The sequence below is a fragment of the Tinamus guttatus genome, unplaced genomic scaffold (assembly GCF_059628265.1).
Source record: "Tinamus guttatus ecotype Peru unplaced genomic scaffold, ASM5962826v1 Tinamus_guttatus_pri_ptg000253l, whole genome shotgun sequence".
NCBI lineage: Eukaryota > Metazoa > Chordata > Aves > Tinamiformes > Tinamidae > Tinamus > Tinamus guttatus.
Genome location: NW_028288787.1, coordinates 127,345 through 146,339, shown reverse-complemented (window position 1 = coordinate 146,339; position 18,995 = coordinate 127,345). Strand labels below are relative to the sequence as shown.

Below are 18,995 nucleotides of genomic sequence, written 5' to 3'. Positions count from 1 at the left end.
GCCCAAAACTTGCTCCCTCTCTGCCCACAACTATGAGGGCACTCAACTGTGCCAAGCTGTGGCCTCCGCTTGTCTGTCGTGTATACATGTTAATGTCCTGAAATGCTGCTGGCTGTAACTAACTTGTCTCTTTCTCTGTCCTTTTTCTTCATCCTGTCTCCCTGTTTCCCCTCCCTGGTTCACGTCTTCCCGTGTGGTGCTCGCTGCCTGTGGTGTTCTAGCGAACCACCTATCCCCTCAGGCGCTGAAGTGGCGGGAGTACAGGCGGAGGAACCCCCTGGGCCTGGACCGTGTTTCAGGGCTGCCCGGCTTAGCAGGCAGTCTAGACAAGAGGCAGCAGGAGCCTCGGCTGAACCGGGGGAACCCCATCTTTGAGTTCCCTGGCGCTCTCAACACCAGCCAGTTCCACTCCAGGCTGAACGGTGGGCACCACCTCTTTGCTGGGGGTATCTGGGGATTGCTTTGGGATTCAGGTTTGACATCCCAGACCTCGTATTTTCTGTCTGCTCTGAGAAGGATGCTGCATCTGGTCACAGGGGTGCTGAGGAGTAGCAGAAGAGGGCAAAGTTTAGACCAGTGATGGGTGCAAGCCGTGTGGGGCATCCCTTTTCCACAGACTGAAAGTAGTCCATCCTGGCTCTGGACCACATTGAAGATCATGGGGGAAATGAATGTCCTAAGAGCCAACTCAGACCTCAGCAAGTGGTCCTGGACTGTGTCCAACTTGTATCCCACTTTTCAGCCCTTGTCAGTCCATCTGCCCCAACCCTGGCAGCATGCTGTGTGCTGAGCTTCAGCTCTCATGGGGTGGCTGGCAGTAGTGTGGGGTCCTTTCTTTCATGCTCTGTCATTAAGGTTTTCCCCATCCTCCAAAACTCTGCAGGAGGGGTCGTGAGGAGCAAAATGCTTTTGAGTGAACCTTTGTGAGTCCTCTGGGAAGAGCCATGGGGCCTGTCTGTGGAAGGGAGGGTGTTCTTGAAGTCAGCTCTATATCGTGAAGCAAGTTCCCCAAAATTGACAACTCACACTGCCAACCCCAGCAGTTTCTCCATCCTTCCTTCATCAGGAATCATCCAGATGGAAATCTAGTATATGGAAGTTCTCCAGCAGAAGTCTACCTTTGGAAATAGAGAGAGACGATCCCAAAGGATAGGCAAGAGGGCACATTGCTTACTGTCTGTGGCTGCCTGCATGTGACAAGTGGAGATACTCTTTGTGCTCTGCTTTTGACCCAGTTCCATCCCTGTTGAGACTGTCTGTACAGCTGTCCTGAGAGTCTGGTGCAGTGAGGTTTTCTTCAGCAGCAGCCAATGATTGTAAACCTTCCACAGCATCTCCCGGTGAGGCTGTCCCCTGCCAAACTGAGCCCAGATGTTGGGGCTAAACTGAAGCTTGTGTGAAAAAAAAAAAAAAAAAAAAAAAAAAAAACCTGCGGGGGGAGTTACAAGCCTGTAGCCTTGCAGAGGAGCCTCAGGCTGAGGCTGGTTAATGTAAGGGCCCTTGCTGGCGCGGGTGCAGGCTGCCCCTGAGGAAAGTAACAGTATAGGAGAGCCTTTGGTGTAAGGCTTTAGGGCTGATCCTTCTCCTCCCTCTCTTGGCTCTGCAGGACAGTCTATGAGGCAACTCCAGCTTACCTACCCTGACTTCTTCCCAGACTACTTCTCGCTAGCAGAAAAGCCCCCTGCTGAGTTCTGCCTCTCGCCAGATGGCAACACAGAGTCAATCTCCATCGACTTGCTGCAAAAGAAAGGTGAGTCCATACCTCTTGTTTGGGAGTGAAGGAGTCTGGTGTAGCAGAGCAGTGCTCATCTCTGCCTTATCTCATCTCTGAATAGACCTAATGGTATCTTTTCTTGCCCTTCTTTGCTGTTGGTGTCATACTGGATGTCTCCTTGTACTGACAGCTGTTTCCATGGCAAGCTCATGTGTTCTCTCCACCATACCACCAGTCATGGAATACATTTGAGGTGCTTGTCCCAGGGAGTATGGTGAGAAGGGATCTTAAGTCCAGAAGGAAAAGGTGAAGAGAGTAGGCAGGCATAGGAGTATTACCCTAAAGCAGAATGTGTTGCCACCCTGTTTCACTGTGTAGGGGTTAATTTGAGGGTTCATGTGGTGTTGCAGATGTTTGAGATTTTGTAAATGAATTAAAAGTTCTGTTGGGTTCTAAGCTATAAGTTGAAGTTTTTATATAAATGGATGGAAAAAATAAACCAGAACAGGGTATGGCTGTGATAAGTCTATGCTAGAGGCAGTTTTGGGTATGAAATTGTTAACATTTACCTCTGTATCATGTCAGAAAGAAGGGATGTGCAGAAGGGTCCTATGCCTTTGCCAAATCTATTGGCAATTACTCGATGGCAGTCTTGCCCTGTATTTGAATTCTGTTCCTGTATCGTGTTGATTCAGCTGTCAGATGACCCACTGCTGGTTTGTTACCAAAAGTTATTGCATAGCTTGCCAAATGCATGGCTCCTGCTTTGTCTTCATGCAAGATCAAAGCATTGAAGGATTCCATGCCTTGGACTCGCCTCTGCTCCCACAAGGGGTGGTGCATGGAGATGGTATCTCATTCCCTTGGAAATCTTGGTGGTGTCTTATATTTCAGACACTTTTAAAAGTCATCTTTACTATCAAACCGGTATTTGAGTTAGGAGAGGCTCTGCATGTTTTTGGCAAAGAGGAGACATAAGCTAATCTTGGAAATGCCCGTGCTTGATTTCTTCATGAAGTGTTTGGCTTGGGTCTGTCCTGGAGGCCCCCCAGGTAGCTCTCTGACCATATCTTTGTCCTCTAGGTCTAGTGAAGGCAATCAACACTGCCGTTGACCTGATTGTGGCTCACTTTGGAACCAGCAGAGATCCAGGGGTGAAGGTAAATCTGCTTTCTCTATAGCTTCTCAATGTCATGAGTGACGTAGAGGGTGGATAGAGATTGACTTTCCATTCTCTTCCAGCACAAAAGCTATGGGGCATCAAATCACACTAGTAGCACCAAGAGCAGGACAAACAAAGGTGATGGTACATCATGCAGCAGAGAGTACATCTGTGATGATACTTGCAGGATGATGCTGGAGGTGCTAAAAGTTTACGTGAGTTTAAGAGAACACTGGACCAATACAGGGAAGAGAAATTCAGTAGGTCTGCTAGATACACAGGAACCATGTCCAGCTGACGAGTCCTTGGGCTGAAAGCAGTTGTAGACTAGGGTAGTGTTGAAGTATTGTATTTGTAGCTCTGATTTGGCTTTTTCTTACATACTTGTATGTGACCCTTAATGAGAGGCTACCGGGCCATCTGGACCTCTGGTCTGAGGCAACAGAGCTACTCTTTTTATCTCATACAGCAGAGAATTATGTCTCCCTCCTCAGCCCTCCTGGTGATCCTGTTCAGGCACTAGTACCAGAGCACAGTGCAGTGTCCCCAGTCCCTCAACATACCACAGGTCTCCATGATTATAAAATGTGCTTCTGTCCTTGTTTACTCATGTCCTTCTCTGACACCTTTCCTGGGAAGACTTGTGTTGGTTCTGTGACAGAACCCTTGAGATGCTTTCATTAGACAGGTGCCACAGTAGCTGAGTCTGCCATAGTCTTTGCTCTACCTCTGTATCAGAATTTGTTTTGTTGTGGGGCTGGGGTTGGATGGAGTAACAGTCTAGTAACAGTGCTAGTCATGGGACATCCGGAACAGGTGGGTGTCCTCTGTGGCCCTTGCCACAAAATCTCTACCTGCAGAGTGCATCTAGACTGCCTCTGAGGCAGGCTGTCCCTGGTTTGTGCTCCCTTTGTCTCTGATTTCCGGAATAACATGAGCAGAACAACCTCGCTTCTGCCTGTACCAGCTATTGTTTCTCAGTCCTGTGACAGTCAGCCTGGCTGTGGTGCCTCCTTTCAAAGTTGAATATTCTGCTTCACTCACGAGGACTTGTGTCACAATGTGACAAGTGCCCTGGAGTGCCATCTTCCAAAGAGAAACTCAACTATGACAGATTCCAAACCCTTCAATCTTATCTCAGAGGCCTCTTAATCACAGTTGTCACTATTGCAGAGATTTTTGTCTAGCAAAACTGGAGCTACTTCGATTTTCTGACTGTGTTTCCACAGCTTCTTACAACTTCACTGTGAATTTCCTACGCTTGCAGTGTTGGTCTGGGGAAGAACTGCAACATTTTCATATTACTTTACTGGCAGACAGTGTTGTACTTACAGCCTCCACGTGTTTTTTATATGAGGTTTCATTATGCCTTGGTGTGCCAGGGCCTGTGCGTTCACCTCTCAAAACGCAACACCCATCCCTGATGTTCTCATACTCAATGAATTTCACAGGATTATTCCTGACCCAGAAGTTCAGCCTCAGTTCAGGGCCTCTGTGGACCTGCGCCAGCCTCACAGTGTAATTCCAGCTCAGCTGGTAAAACCTGTGCTCTCAGCCCAACTAAATGATGTGCAAGGCCTGAGGCTGACCCTTTCCAGTTGACCACTCGAGGACTGCATGCAGCAGAATGTGTCCCTGCTGTGCTGGTGCTGAGCTCTCAAATGCTTCCTCACCTCAACCTAGGCCCTGTCCAGTCATTTTGCCTCCACCCTGTTTATTTATAGTAATCCCTAGGAATTATAGCTTGGCATGTCACTGAGTCAAGTGTTCCTTAACCCCTCAATGCGGGAAGTTCCAGTTGCTGCTTCCTGCTTCTAAAATAGTAGCAAGAAAAGCTTTTACAGCAGCACAAGAAGTGCCTACTCTTTTCTTCCTTCTGCAGAACAGCCTTGCTATATCTTCCTGCTATATATGCTATAGTGAGAACTAAAGACATCCTTTCTAACTAGGATATTCTCTTACCAAGCTGTTAGTTTATCTCAGACTGGAGTAGACACTGCAGGGAACAGTCCAGAAGAGAGCTGTACGTGTGTGAGGCAGCAGAAGTAAAGGGGAAGAATCAGCTTCTTAGTTTCATCGTGGCCTAGATATGGGCTATTGGGTGTCTGTAGTAGGTAAATGGGGCTAGACTGTTGCATATGCCAGTACTCCACAGCACAGTTACCATCATTTCCCTCTTCCATCTTTTTCTTTAGGCTAAGCTGGGGAACAGCTCTGTGAGCCCCAACGTGGGGCATCTCATCTTGAAATATCTGTGCCCCGCTGTCCGGGACATCCTGAGTGATGGGCTCAAGGCCTATGTCCTGGATATGATCATTGGCCAGAGGAAGAACATCCCTTGGAGCGTGGTGGAGGCATCCACTCAGCTGGGTATGGAGACGAGGCTATGATCCCCCTTGTTCCTCAGCATTGCTGTACTGTACCTGGGGAGGGGCTGAGGAGACTTGACTGTAGGAGTAGGGGTGCAAAGTGGTCAAAAAAGAGGCACCCCAAATTACAACTACCCACAGCACAATTCTGTGTACTTGCTGATTCTGACCCAAGGGTTGTGGTCCTCTCTGGAGTGAGGAGTACATCCCTGGGGTACTTGCATGCACTGAAACTGTCCCAATGTTTTGAAGTAACAATCTGCGACAGACTGTGATGCATCTCCCTTGAGGATCCCAGCTATTGGAATAGAGCGAATTTGTCCTGCTCATCAGCAGAGGGAAAATGCTTGAGGCAGCAGGGACACCCAAGCCCTTTCTCCCTTTAACTGAATGATTCTTCCTATGGTTCCATTTTGACTTCGCTGATCAAAACTAATTCCACCATTGTGCTTATGTCCATAGGCCCCTCCACCAAGTTGCTGCACAGCCTCTACAGCAAGATCAGCCAGTACACGGAGCTGACCAACCACACCATGAGGTTCAATGCGTTCGTCTTTGGTCTTCTCAAGTAAGTAGACTCCTATGACTGCATGTCATCCTCCAAGGCAGGCAGCAAGCATTGTACCTCACCCCCACACAAGTGTAGTTGCCAGTATAAATATTTTTTTTAAATTGGACGTGGTCCCCAACTGTGTATGGAAAAATGAAGAAGCTGTGAGTCTGAGGGAATTCCAGAGGGATCAAAACCTATCCCCACCAGGCCAGGACTGAGAGGGGCTGGCTGCAGACCACTGAAAAACAATCTCAACTTGTTTTAGCCCCAAAGCATTAGATGGGAGATATCTTTCTGTCTGGCTTCACACAGGAGTGGAGATAATGTATGCAATTTAAATTACTCATGAAAATTCCTGTGTTGCTGCTTCCCAGGGTTGCATTGAATCCCAATATGTGAGACTGAAACAGAAATTTTCCTGGTCCAGGGCTGATCCTTTCAGTCTGGAGAGAAGTGGACATACTCAGTGCTAAACAGCAAGTTGACAGTGATGTTCCCTGTATTGGGATGAGTGATGTTAGGATTCTATTTTCTTCCACCACTCCAGTGGTCAGTAGGAGCTGACACTGGCGATGGAGTCCCCAAGATTCCCAATGTTGGGAGACGCCCCCCAAGCCAGTTATGCTCTGCTCACCTTGTGAAGGGTGGCTGAACTCCTCTCTGTAGGCATTGAATACCAGCATTTTGGGGGCTGAACCTGAAGCAGTGGTTTCATATTTGTTGGTCTTTTGTCTTTTCCATATGAGCCCTGCTCAGCAAAACTAAGTTCTGCCAAGGACAAAGGCACTAAATGATGAGGAAACTTGCTGGAAATGTGTCTATTAGGGCCCCTTTCACAATGCCTCATCTTAGAGTAAAAAGGGAAGGGTTTCCTTGACATGCTAGGTGGCTGTAGTCAGAGCATGCTGATCAGTGTAAGCCACTGTCTTTTCCTAGGTCTTGAGGTTCACAGGGATGTGCTGTGTAAATGCCCTTTTCCAGCCACACTTCCTGTAGAACAGCAAGGATGAAGAGGGTGAGGGGATTTTAACTGCTTCTTACCTGCTTGTTTTTCCTTCCTGCAGCATCCGGTCCTTGGAGTTCTGGTTCAACCACCTCTACAACCATGAAGGTAAGAGCCTGAGTCCTGTGTAGGCTGGAGTGGACACGCTATTCTGCAGGATGTGAGTTCACATCTAAGCTCTAGGGTTCCTTTTTTCCCTGGTGATCATTCAGCCTATATTGCTCTCTTCTGCTCTGAGCTGAAGAAATAGACTGTGCCCAACCCCAGTGTGCAAGCTGTTGGAGGGCTGTTCAGCTACAGGGAGGGAGGTGGATGTTGTAGCCTCATGCAGGTCCATGCACCTGAGTCTGGTCAACCATGTCCTTCCCAGTTGTAGGCAGTACCCAGCCAGTACCACCTCCAATGCAGACCTCTCCATCTGCCCTCATGGGATCTGGTACCTGTGTGCAGATCTGACACTTCTTAAATTTCCTTTTTTTTTTGCAAATTTCTGCCCAGCACCTAAGAATCTGGGATGTCTGGAAGTGTTGGTTGGAAAACTTCAACCCTGGGAAATGAAAGGAACAGATGAACAAAGAACAGATTTTACCAGTTGTGTGGTTTTTTGTTGTTGTTGTTGTCTTTTCTCTAGAAATGTATCTAGAGTGTTTAGACACCCAGCAGCTCTGACCAAGCTGCCTGAATCTAGAAGCAGCATGAGTTAAGTGCTAAGTGCATAGTGAGACAAAGATGCCCTTAACATGCTTGATGCACTGTGAATACTGCAGGCTTGAACTGCAAAAAGCGTCCAGCCTAGTGTCTTCTGGCAGGCTTAGGGGCTGCTCACATTGCCAGCTGAGTGTGTGCAGTCAGCACTTCTCTCTGGAAGAGCAGGAGAGCAGACATGCCTTTGTACTCAGAAGTGGGGCAAGAGACACCACTCTGGTTTTCTGAAGCAGAGAGGAACCCTTACAGATCCTTTTGTTCAGTCTTTTTCAAGCCAAAATTAAGAGCTGAAAGAGTGAGCAGTAGCTAAGGGTCTCTGGAGACTGAAGGTTGAGCAGAGGAGTAGAAGACTAGGCGCAAGTCATGTCTGTGGTGTAAGTTTGTTATCACACTGGGGCAAATGACCACAAACCATATGTTCTACTCTGTGGTGGAGAGGTGGTCAATGGTGTGTGCAGGTATGGCCAAATAAAGGGCAAAATGAATGCTGCAAGTGGAAAGAGGTAATTGATTTTCTTTTAGGACCCACAATTCAATCCAGACAGTTCCTGGTACTTTGTCGCTGTTGGGAACTGGTGTTGGTTTGGTTCTGCAGCTCCCCGTTCATATATGGGAGGTGTAAGAAGAGATCTTAACATGTGTCAGGCCTATTTGATGTTCTTTATTCACACCCATGCCCATGGCATTTGTGATAGAGATTCTCCTGGTAGATGATCTGACAGGCAAATCCTGTCAAAGTTCAGGCTGCAGCAAGGAATGGGAAGCAGCACCTAGGCCCTTGGTCTGCTCACAGAACATCTGGTGCTGCCTGACTAGTGGTGCAGTGCTGGACCTCATGCTGTGACCAGAAACTGGTGTTCAGACTTCTCTCTCCATAGTTTCAGTAGCTTTGTGTTAGCCTGGCAGCGGGCAAAGGTGTTGAGGGCCTCTGATCTGATCACTGTCTCCTGTCCTGCAGATATCATCCTGGCACACTACCAGCCAGTGGGCTTCTTGTGCCTGTCTCACAGTGTGTGCCAGCCCCTTTTTGAAGAGCTTCTGCTACTGCTCCAGCCTCTCTCTCTGCTGCCATTCAACCTAGACCTCCTTTTTGAGCACCACCTGCTGCAGATGGGCAAAGAGCAGCAACAGCAAAAGGAGCTGCTGCGTGTGAAACAGGACCTGCTGCTTTCTGCACACTCCACCCTGCAGCTGATGCGGACACGAGGCAGCAGTGAGGATCCTGACGGCTGCAGCGCTGCCCCCGAGGCGTGTAAAGCAGGTGCCACAGATGGGGACCTGTCACCAGGCCACAGCCCTGACCAAGTTGAAAGCGAGAGAGTCAAGGGGGTGGGAGCCTCCTGCGGAGATGGTGACAGGGAGGAAGAGAGGAGGATGGTGCGAGACAGCACCTGGGAGGGGAAGAAAGACAAGCAGGCAGGCTGGTGGTACCAGCTCATGCAGAGCTCCCAAATTTACATTGAGGGCTCAGCTGAAGGCTCCAAGCTTGTTCGCTATGAAAAGAAGAAGAAGACTTCTGGTGCTGTGCCCAGGTCAGCTGAGCCTCACAAGGCACCACCGCCCCGCGAAGGGGTGGTGGAGGGCGCAGAGGCCTGCCCCATTGTGGAGGGCACCTTGGAGGAGAGGCCCATGGCAGCCAGCAGACCAAGCCCCAGGGCTCTGGTGGAGCCCCCAGAAAAGCCCCAGCAAGCACCAGCCAGTGAAGAGGCCAAGGAACGAAGCTGGCCCTTCTGGATGGGCAGTCCGCCAGATTCGGTGCTTACAGAGCTGAAGCGCAGCAAGGAGAAGGAGGCCGGGACGCAGCAAAGACTGGGGGCAGCAGCAGCAGCCCCTCGGGAGGAGAGCAGCACCAACGCGTCGGGAGCCAGCCAGCCCATCAAGTGGGGACACTTGTTTGGCTCTAGGAAGGTGCAAAAGGAGTCCAAACAGCCCAACAGGTAGGGACGTGAAAGGCTTAGGGCCAGGGAGGGCTAGTTAGCCTGGGATTACTGCGGTGCAGGTGGGAGTCAGGCCACAGCCTTGTCCTTTGCTACAGCAGTACATCAGCCCTGACTTCCTTCATTCCACCTATACCACGGCTCCCTACTGCTCTCACACTTTGTCTCTCCAATTCTTCCTGACCTTGACCACTGCCTAGATTCCTAAGCCCCTCTCTGGGGAAAGAGGAAAGAGGCCTTTAGTAGGGTTGCTTAATCCCCATTGTCACCTTATCTGTCCCAAAAGCAGACACAGTCCATGAGGAGGAGGTGTGAAGTTGCCCAGTGCAGCTAGGGTGTGTACTCAAGGAATGAATTTACCACGGAGCAGCTGGCCCCGTTCTCTAGGCACAGTTCCCTGCCACTGCCTGTTTCTGTCTCCCTCTCACAGGTTGCCCTCTGGCTGGCTGAGCTTGGACAGGTCTGTGTTCCAGCTGGTGGCCCAGACGGTCGGGGCAAGCATGTGGCGAGAAGCAGCCCCTGAGCCGGATCCCCAACGGATGGAGCCACCAGAAGTGTCACCTGAGCAGCGGCCAGCTCGTGAGCTGTCTCCCAACCCTCCCTGGTGAGCGGTGCCACGTGGCCAACCCGCAGGGGCCGGGGATGTAGTGGGCTGGGGCTGATGCTGCTTTGCCTATTGAGATATGTCTGGCCCCTTTTGCACTCATGGACCAGGGGCAGTCTAGGACAGTAAAACAGTTTGTACTCCCGTCTACCCCAACTCTGCAGCCAGCAGACAAGGGGGCAGGGGGAAGGCTTTTGTAGGCACTGTGACAAAGCAGCCCTGGGGAGTCTGGCTGGGGAGGAGGCAGAGGAATGGCTTTGCTTGCTCCTTGGTGACTGCAGGGGCCCTGGGCTGCAGTGGGGTGAGTGCCGTGTGGCGGGCTAACCCTTTCTCTCATCCCTCTGCCTGCAGTGAAGTGAAAGCTCTTTGCCATCACATTGCCACTGAGGCAGGACAGCTGAGCTTCAACAAAGGGGATATCCTGCAGGTCATTTCCAAGGTGGATGGTGACTGGCTGCAGTGCAGCCTCGGCTCCGAGAGGGGACTGGTGCCCATCATGTATGTCACCCACCCAGAGGATGAGGACTATTGATGTGGCTGGGAGGCTGAGCACAGTACCGTGAGCTGCTGAGGGTCCTCTGGGGGAAGCCCACCCTGCCAGAGGAACAGACACAGCTTCTTGCTAGTTTCTTACCCTTCTTGCCATTACAGAATACAGTAACCATAGGTGGTTCCTTCCTGCTCCTCCTCGTGCAGCTGCCAAAGGCTTCGTCAGCCCGCGGGGCCTCCTGCCAGCTGCATCCTGTGTTGCCAGGCATCGCCGTGCATGCAGCCACACCAGGGACCGTCTGAGCCCCCTACACCTCACGCCATCTCCAGCATTTCATAAGCCTTGAACTTGTACATAGCAGGAATTCAAGCAGTCCCTGCCGGAGCAAGCACTGCCCCTCTGCCCAGCTCTGCACCACGCTGAAGGGTGCAGGATGTCGGCTGTGCCCTCCCCATGGATGGCAGGGCAGCCTGCAGCCTTCAGCATTCGTGGCATCATCAGCTACAGAGGCGGGAGCGCTGTGTGTTGGCAAGGTCTCTGCAAGGCTCTCACATGTTGGCGGGTTGTGTTGTGGCTTGCGGGGACCATAAGGTAGGCTCCCCCACTCCAGAACAGCCCTGTCCTAACTGGTAATAATGATGTGTTGTGTATAATACCACACCACGAGCTCGTGGCTCAGGCATGGCTAGGTGCCTCCCGAGGGCACTGCCACAGTGCAGGGCTTCGTGCTGTGCCTGGCCGTGGCTAGGGGAGGGGGAAAGGGTATGTGTGTGTGCGGGGCAAAGTGTTGTCTGGGGTTGTGAGGAAGGCGTGTGAATGTTCAGTATTGTGTAGGAGATGGGTGGAGATGGGTGTCCCCCATGCCCTCCATGCTGGTCAGGGAGCCAGTGCCTGGATGTCCTGGGATGCTCAGTGGAGAGAGGGGCACTCAGAGGGGAGGGAATGAAGACGAGTCCCTGATGGGGCAAGGGATGCTCTTTGGAGAAGGGGGCAGTGCTCCTGGTAGGCAGAGCAGGATGGGTGCTCCCAGAGGGAGCAAGGGAGAGAGGGCGGGAGGGATGGTGTTCCCCATGGCGTAGGGTCTTGCCCAGCAGTGCTGTGGGTGCGGGGGGGGTGGGCCCATAATCGTGCACAAGCACAGGGGGATATTAATCGTGCACAAGCACAGGGGGATATTGGGGGGCCTGAGGTCATTGGCAGAGCCAATGCCAATCAACCCCTTCCTTGCCGTGTTCATGCTGCCTGCTGGTGGGGAACAGTGTTAGTGAAAGGCCATGCCAGTATTTGGTGCCTTGGCCAGGTGGACACTGCTCATGGTGTCATGCCTGGGCTGGCTTCCTTGTGGCAAGGGACTCTCGGCTTGCAAGGTTACCTCCTGCTTGTACATCGCTTAGCGGACATTGCACCATTTAATTTGTATTCCCCAGTTAGAACGAGGTGTCTCGCCTTTATTTATTTCTTTATTTATGATGCATATTAATAAAAAAGGTGCTGATTAAGCTCCCAGCTGGTATGCAGCTTCATGATTTCAGCCCGTCCCTGGGGAGGACCCAGGAGGTACCTGTGCTGGGTCACCATGTTGGAGATTTCCTCATGTCTCCAGCCACAGCCAATACCAGCCCTTTAGAGAGACACAGATTGCCCCCAACTATCCTTGCCTTGTTGCAGACCACACAAGAGGGAGGCTTTGGTCCCCAACCACCCAGGATAACAGATCCAGTCCCTGTATCATCCAGGCGAAGTGCAGAACCAGAGATTCTCTCCCCACCCCTATGGTCTATTCAGAGACACCATCAGGATGTGGCTGTCCCCTGCCTGAGTCTCTCCTTTCTCTGCTCCCGTGAGTAAGCCAGTGTGTTTTTGTCTTCTTCCAGCTCCAGCAGTGTTAGCCCAGCAGTGCTGTACAGAGCTGGAGTCCCTGTCAGCTCTCAAGGCAAGAAACTGGCCCTAAGGGGCACCATTCCTGATCTTGCCATAAACCTGTCACCATCTGGTATATTTTGTTCATGCTGAAAATGAATTGCTTTGACTTGTTGGTTCCGGCTGAGCTACATCACATAATCTCACTGTGGTATCTTTCACTGGGTAGGACTGGGGTGACCCACCCTGGAGAGTGCAGTATCCCCTCAAGAGAGGTTCCTGCTGCAAGACGAAGCATTACTGCATCAGGACAGAGCCCTAGGTAAAGCAAGAAGGGCTGCAAACATCCTTCCGTCTTGCATCACACAGCAGGCACCATTGCTTGGGGTTGCTCATCTTTATTCCTCTTGTATGCTTGCGGGGAGACCAAGCAGGTTTTGGGAGAAGTTCAAACTATGTCCTACCAGGATTATTAGTCTGGCATCTGCTTCTCGAGGGTGCTCAGTCCCAGGGCGTTGTGAGTAAGGTGACCATAAGTATGACCGAACTGGAACTTGTAACCTGTGGCAACGAGGAAATCCTGAGTAGTATTGGGTGGGAGACAGTGAGGAAAATGGCCTGAGCATGGGCCATGGGGCTGAGAGCCAGACCCTGGGACAACCTGGCTATGAGATCTGCTGGCTATGGGCCACCTCACGCGTAAGGGTTCTGAGCCATTTGAAATTAGACCAGCTACAGCACAGGACGTGGGGATCCTGCAGGAATAACCCCTGAGAGCCCTCTCATCCCTTTCCTGTACACCCAGGTAACTCCAGGGAGAAGAGAAAAAAACAGTAGAAGCTCCAGCTTCATGTATGAGGATACACGCTGGAGTCTGAGACTGCGGTCTGCAGCACTGAAATTCAAAAACCCATGAATACAAAAAAAAAAAAAAAAAAGACACAGCCAGAATCCCAAAAGGGTTGAGGTTGGAAGGGACCTCTAGAGATCATCTAGTCCAACCCCCCTGCTCCAGCTGGGACATCCAGAGCACGTGGCACAGGGTGGCATCCAGGCGGGTTTGGAAGATCTCCATAGGAGGAGACTCCACAACCTCTGTGGGCAGCCTGTTCCAGGCCTCTGTCACCCTCACAGTAAAGAAGTTCTTCCTCACATGGAGATTCAACTTCCTGTGTTTCAACTTACACCCGTTACCCCTTGTCCTGTCACTGATCACCACTGAGAAGAGTTTGGCCCCATCTTCTTTACATTCTTCCTTCAGGTATTTATACATATTCCTATATTTATGAAGCTGCACAACCTTCTGTCTCAACCTAGAGAGGCCCAAAATGACCACGGCTTGCACATAGGTTGCTTTGACTCTTCAGAGGGCTGCTGTGGACAGACCTGCTGAGAAATGGCACAGAGCCAGACTGCTCTTCCCATCTGTGCAGACAGGCCAAAAAGGGGAAGGGGACTGTGTGCTCCCACATGGGAGCACTGAGTCAGGCGTGCGGCAGGAGAGGTGATGTCCATCAGCCTGCATGCTCGCACCAGACGCACCAAGTGCCAGCTTGCCCACGCTTACAGCACTGGGGTGCTTGCTGCTGAGGCTGCCTCGCGTGTGGTGGGCCGCAGTTGAACGACTAGAGCATGAGGGGCTCGATTTGGGGTTGCAGCCAGAGGGTTTCTGGCCCTTGCAGTCCTTCCATGCCTGAACACTCGAGCTAGATTTACAGCAGCGTACTGGGGTGGAAACCGTTTTCTCCGGACGGAAGGTGTATGTCTACGTCTGTTTGCTGTTGGACACTCACCTGGGACGTAGCCTGCGTAGCTAGGCAGCAGGCCTGTCTCCACTGGGTAGGTTTTTCCCAGGGGTGGGAGGGTGGTGTTGCCTTCCTTGGTCTCACTCCTGCCACCTTTCTTCAGGGCCATGTGGCTAAACTCCAGCAGGGCCCGGTTCGTGGTAATCGGGTAGCTTTTCCCAATCAGGAACCGGGCACGGGGCACAAAGCCCGTGAAGCCTACACAGGTGACAAGACAAGTCCTGTAACAAGGCCAGCACTGGCTGCAAGCAGCCCTCAGGAGACCTGCTACCCCCAAGCCAGCCAGGGGACACCTGAGGGGCTGTCCTGGACCCTTCCCATGCCCACCCAGCACCCCCTCCAAACACACGGTCCTAGGCTATTGCCATAAAGGGGATACGCTGAGCCCATCAGGAAGCACAACATCCCTTTCCCATCCGCCCCGGCAGCCCAGTCCTTGCAGCCTCACCTGACATGAAATATTTCTGGGGGTCGTCATCCTCCATGGAGTAGGGGGAGCGCTGTGGCTGGAAACCATGCAGCCACGCACGGGGGCCAGAGGCTGCCAACGCTGTTGCTGCTGGTGCTGGGTGGCGCTGGCAGCAGCCTGGTCCCGACGGCTTAGCTGAGGGGTCCTGAAGGGAACATAGAGCCGGGATTACCATGGGGCAGGCTCAGCTGGGCAGCGAGCCTCTGGTGCTGCCATGCCCTGGAGCAGGCCCTGATGTGGGGAAGGTGGCTCAGCCGGCACAAGGAGCTCAGCATCTCTCAGCACACCCTCAGCAGGGTCCTGGCTGCAGAAAGGCAGACCTGTGACATGCAGGTGGACGCAGCAGGAGGGGTGGGTGCTGACTGCTGACCCCAGCTCACATGCCCACCCCTCGCTGTGGCCATGAAGCTCTGTGTGCCCTGGGCGCAGAGCAAGTTGGGGGACAGCCCTGGACCCATAGTGGGATACCCACTCCCTCCAGCCTGGCTCACGTCACGCTCCTGAGCGGGGTCCTGCGGCAACGGCTGCGTCTTCAGCCAGGCCTTCTCCGTGCCAGCAGCTCTCAGCCTTTGCTTAGCAAAGTCACTCCTGGCCTCCTTGTAGATCTCGGAGAAAGTCTTGGCAAAGAAGTGCTGGCTTCTGGGGATGAATCCTGGGAGCAGAACATCCGGCACACAGAAGCAAAGAAGAGCCCACCTGCATGGTATGGGGCCTGACCAAAGCAGGGACAGGGCTGTGGTAGCCAGAGGTGGGGGAGGTAAAGGCATGGGGTGAAAACATGGTGCATGTGATGCAGCATGTGCCAGAAGAACACATGCCAGCTTGGAGGGGAAGACCTGCAAGTAACCAAGGTCCTGAGGGATCTTCTCTGTGCACCCTCTGGTCTGCCCTGGGAAACCATCTCATGGCTTCTGCTGGCCTTTGCGAGGGCAAGCGTCTGGGATGCTACTACAGGTAGGTGGGTGCCACAGATCATGTCTTGGTGCCACGATGGCCTCCTCATACCTGTATACCCAGGGATGACGATGGAGCTCAGGGGCTGAGCACCTGCCTCCCCGCAGGCTTCCGACTCTCCTGGCAGGTCTGGGGGCTCAGTGCCTCGGCAGGACCAGCGGGTTGGCAGCAGCACCAGCTGGCTGGGACGTGGTACCTCCGGGCTGCTCAGGAGCTGCGAGGTCTGCTGCCCGTAAGTCTTCCCCATGCTGAACTTGTAGTGAGGGCAGTAACCAGTGTAGCTGCCATGACAAAGTAAAGGCAGGCCCAAGGTTGGGAGAGTTGCAGGGGCAGAGCTGAGTCTCAGCACTGTGCCAAGCTCATCCTGCCACTTCATGTGAGCCGCTGTGCTGCAACTGCGAGTGTGTGTGTGCCCTTGGACAGGCAGGGAGAGCTGGGATGGGGATGAACATGGAGAAGTACATAGAGGGAGAGATGGGATTGGGATGCACATTTGGATAGGCAGAGAAAGTAGGATGGAGCTGTACCTTTGTGCAGGAGAAGCAGGGATAGATGGGATGAGGATATACATGAAGCAGGACAGGCAGGGAGAGTTGAGATGCAGATGCACAGGGGCACAGGATCCTCCTAAGCACAGGGGGATATCTGCACCTCACTTCTGTGGATCAACCTCCTCATTTTGGGAGATGCTGGAAGTCACAGGGTGCATCCCCACACAGCTGATCTCTCCCACCTGGAGCTAAGAGGCTGTGGGGCATCCACTGCACGTGGGCAGCACAGCCCAGCTCTCCCAGGCAGCCACTAGAGACTGTGCGCACCTTTAGCCCCACTTGTCCTCCGTCCTGGCCACAAGGATCTGCCCTGGCTGCTCCTGGGTGCCTGTGTCCTGTTTCACATGGAACTGTTCACACGGAAACGTGCTTGTCCCCCTGCACTAGCACGAGTCTCCGGGCTCCCCTCCAGCCCGAGGGGAGGTAGCTCCGTGGGGCACTGTGGGGTGGCTGGGGCAGCCCTGGCAGCAGCCGCCCCGCACCACCTCTCTCCTGGCCGCAGCTCCGCGGGGAGCAGGGTTGCTATGGAGGCCTCTGTACACAGTGGCGCTGAGAGCTGCTGGCTCAGGGGCCCCAGGGAATGGTCCTGATGGCCTCTCCCTCCCTTCCCACCATCGGGAGAAATTAACACCGTGTGTGCCCAAGAGGTGGATGAGGGGCGGGGGCCCAGCGGTGGTAGAAGGAGCTGGCAGGGCCATGGGCTGGGAGCAGGAGCAGCGTCCTGTGGTGCTGGGCAAGGGTAGTCACGGTTGCGGGGAGCCCTGTGGCCCTCGGCATGGAGCCCCCCAGCCAGGAACAGGGATCCTTGCACTGGGGCACAGCTGCTCCCCCAGCCCTGCTCCCCTGGGGCTGCAGCGCTTACCCAGGGATGTAGTGGGGCTCGGGAGTCATCAGGACCTGGCTCATCTTCGGGGCAAAGGCTGTAGCCATGGCTTGCAGGGCAGGACCCTGGCAGGGCCCTGGTCCAGAGCAAAGCACTGTCGATAGTCAGGAACTGCTGTGAGAGCCGGAGAGCAGGACGAGTGCCAGGAGCTGGGGACTGGGAAGGGAGGAGCTTCCTGAGCACCAACAAGGGCCGGGCAGCCTTGGCAGTAGGCTGGGAAAACCAGGATGCACAGGGCAGGGCAAGAGCTGGGATGGAGAGAGGCACAACTGGGCAGGATAGACTAGGAGAACTGGCAGGAGGATGTGCTTGGCACCTCCCAGAGTGGCTACAAGGCCAAAATGATGGAGCTGCCTCTGGAGGGGCTCTGTATGGCTGGGCCAGGATGTGATTAACAGTGCCAGAAGAGAGACCTGTTACTTTCCAGCACAGGTCACAGGAGAGCAGAGGTTGTCTCATCAATCAAAACTCCACAGCAGCAAGTTGGACTGGCAGAGGACAGTTAACACTGTCACATCACAGTGACTCAGAGGCGTCTGGCTGAAAACAAAGCCGGTATCACATTGACACGGCACCTACTGAAGGCACTAAAACACTGGGGGAATGTCAGCGTGATGGGAAACATAGGCTCATGCTCTGCTGATTCAACTCCTGCATGAGCTGCAGGCAGAGCTGAGCTTGGATGGCAACAGAGGGATGGATGCCAGAGGAGTCACCTCTCCAGACCCTCATCAGTGTGACCCCACTCACAGCAGTAGCCTGGTCGTGCTAAGGCAGGACACTACGGTTGGATGCTCAGTCTGGGTTACACAGGACAGGACAGTGTGGTGGTAATAACCAATCCAGCTTGGGACTCAGCTCTGAAATCAGCTGCTGACATGCAGATTTCTAGTCTTTTTGCTGACTCCCTCTGTACTTCCTCCATATGCATAGAGAAACCCAGGATGTTTCCTTTACACAAGCTTCAGCGGCAGCATTTCTACAGTGTCCACAACTGGCTTTCACAGCCCGGATCCCCTCTGTCCCCTTGCTGCCATGCCCACGGGACACCCTCGCTTCAGAGCAGCAGCCAGCCAGCAGAGCAGCAGTGAAGCAGGGAGACCCAAGCAGCTACCACCAGTACCGCAGCCACTGCGCCAAGCACATCAAAAACTCTGGGTGGTCCTTGGATGGCTGGAGCTTTAAGGGAGGGTTTGAAAGGCTCCAGACGTTAGCAGAATGCATTGCACACTGGTGTGCTGTGCATGGGAGCAATCACAGCCCTCCAGCTGCAGGCATGAGGCCGGGGCAGGCAAGAGCCCTGTTTGCAGGGAGCAGAGGACCCACGTGGAGCGAGCATGGTTCTTGCACTCAGACATGGGTATGTTTGGCTGGCAGTGAGCTGTAGCCTTCACCTCACAGTTCACTCCAGGGACTGTTTGCTTCAGCTGCACACGGCCAGTATCTCAGTGCCAGCCCATCCCTTTGGGAGCAAGCAGGGTGGTGGCCCAAGGATGTCCTGGGAACAGGTTGGCTGACATGAGCAGGGTTTCCTATGACAGCTTCAAAGAGAGCACAGAGCAGCCCCAATACTGCAGAGGAAAGAGGTGGTGAGACCTTCAGGGCCTTTCTCCAAGGGGTGACCTAAGATGAGCCTATCGATGGGACCTCCACTTTAGAAGAGGGAAGCAGACATCTCTGGTGCATGGATACACTCTGGGAGATGGAGATCCCAACCAGAAGGAAAAAGCAGGCTGTAGCACTACTGATCTTAGTTTTGAAGGAGCTACATAGCTGGTTTGTTAATACCAGAGAGAGGCAAAGTGGCAATGGGTGGCTCTTCCGCGCGTGCCAGAAGTTGAGGGAGGAAGAGGATGGAGAACTGAGCATCATGCAGGACTTGGATGAACATGTTCTCACCAAAAAGCTGTCTGTTGATGACCACCACAATGTACTT

General features: G+C 53.1%; 2 protein-coding genes across 3 annotated transcripts in view; one reads left to right on the top strand and one right to left on the bottom strand.

The window, feature by feature from the left end:
- The window catches only part of LOC104574454 (AP-4 complex accessory subunit RUSC2-like), a 32,884-nt gene extending 22,255 nt beyond the window's left edge, over positions 1 to 10,629 (top strand). The window contains exons 4-12 of one of the 2 annotated variants that reach the window (XM_088526704.1): positions 222 to 422; positions 1,607 to 1,750; positions 2,798 to 2,874; positions 5,072 to 5,246; positions 5,708 to 5,813; positions 6,863 to 6,909; positions 8,465 to 9,443; positions 9,874 to 10,047; positions 10,399 to 10,629. In XM_088526704.1, the coding sequence (XP_088382830.1) occupies positions 222 to 422; positions 1,607 to 1,750; positions 2,798 to 2,874; positions 5,072 to 5,246; positions 5,708 to 5,813; positions 6,863 to 6,909; positions 8,465 to 9,443; positions 9,874 to 10,047; positions 10,399 to 10,579 (2,084 nt within the window). In that variant the 3' untranslated portion in view covers positions 10,580 to 10,629. The remainder of the gene's footprint in view (positions 1 to 221; positions 423 to 1,606; positions 1,751 to 2,797; positions 2,875 to 5,071; positions 5,247 to 5,707; positions 5,814 to 6,862; positions 6,910 to 8,464; positions 9,444 to 9,873; positions 10,048 to 10,398) is intronic. The other variant, XM_088526705.1, reaches the window with a different exon arrangement.
- A 2,240-nt stretch (positions 10,630 to 12,869) lies between these two features.
- Positions 12,870 to 17,160, bottom strand: CIMIP2B (ciliary microtubule inner protein 2B). The gene is made up of 6 exons (XM_088526713.1): positions 17,039 to 17,160; positions 15,677 to 15,906; positions 15,149 to 15,323; positions 14,651 to 14,817; positions 14,191 to 14,400; positions 12,870 to 12,958 (listed from the first exon to the last, which is right to left on the bottom strand). The coding sequence occupies exons 1-6, from the start codon at positions 17,104 to 17,106 to the stop codon at positions 12,870 to 12,872; spliced, it is 939 nt and encodes a 312-aa protein (XP_088382839.1). The 5' UTR covers positions 17,107 to 17,160.
- Between the last annotated feature and the right edge of the window lie 1,835 nt (positions 17,161 to 18,995).

Bases quoted from the DNA above. Each gene is read 5' to 3' on its own strand.
- CIMIP2B (XM_088526713.1), bottom strand. From the start codon at position 17,106: ATGGCTACAGCCTTTGCCCCGAAGATGAGCCAGGTCCTGATGACTCCC. The intron at 15,324-15,676 runs GTATGAGGAGGC...TTCTGCTCCCAG, and splicing joins CGTCATCCCTGGGTATACAG to GATTCATCCCCAGAAGCCAG. The intron at 14,818-15,148 runs AGGGAGTGGGTA...ATGTTCCCTTCA, and splicing joins CGTGACGTGAGCCAGGCTGG to GGACCCCTCAGCTAAGCCGT.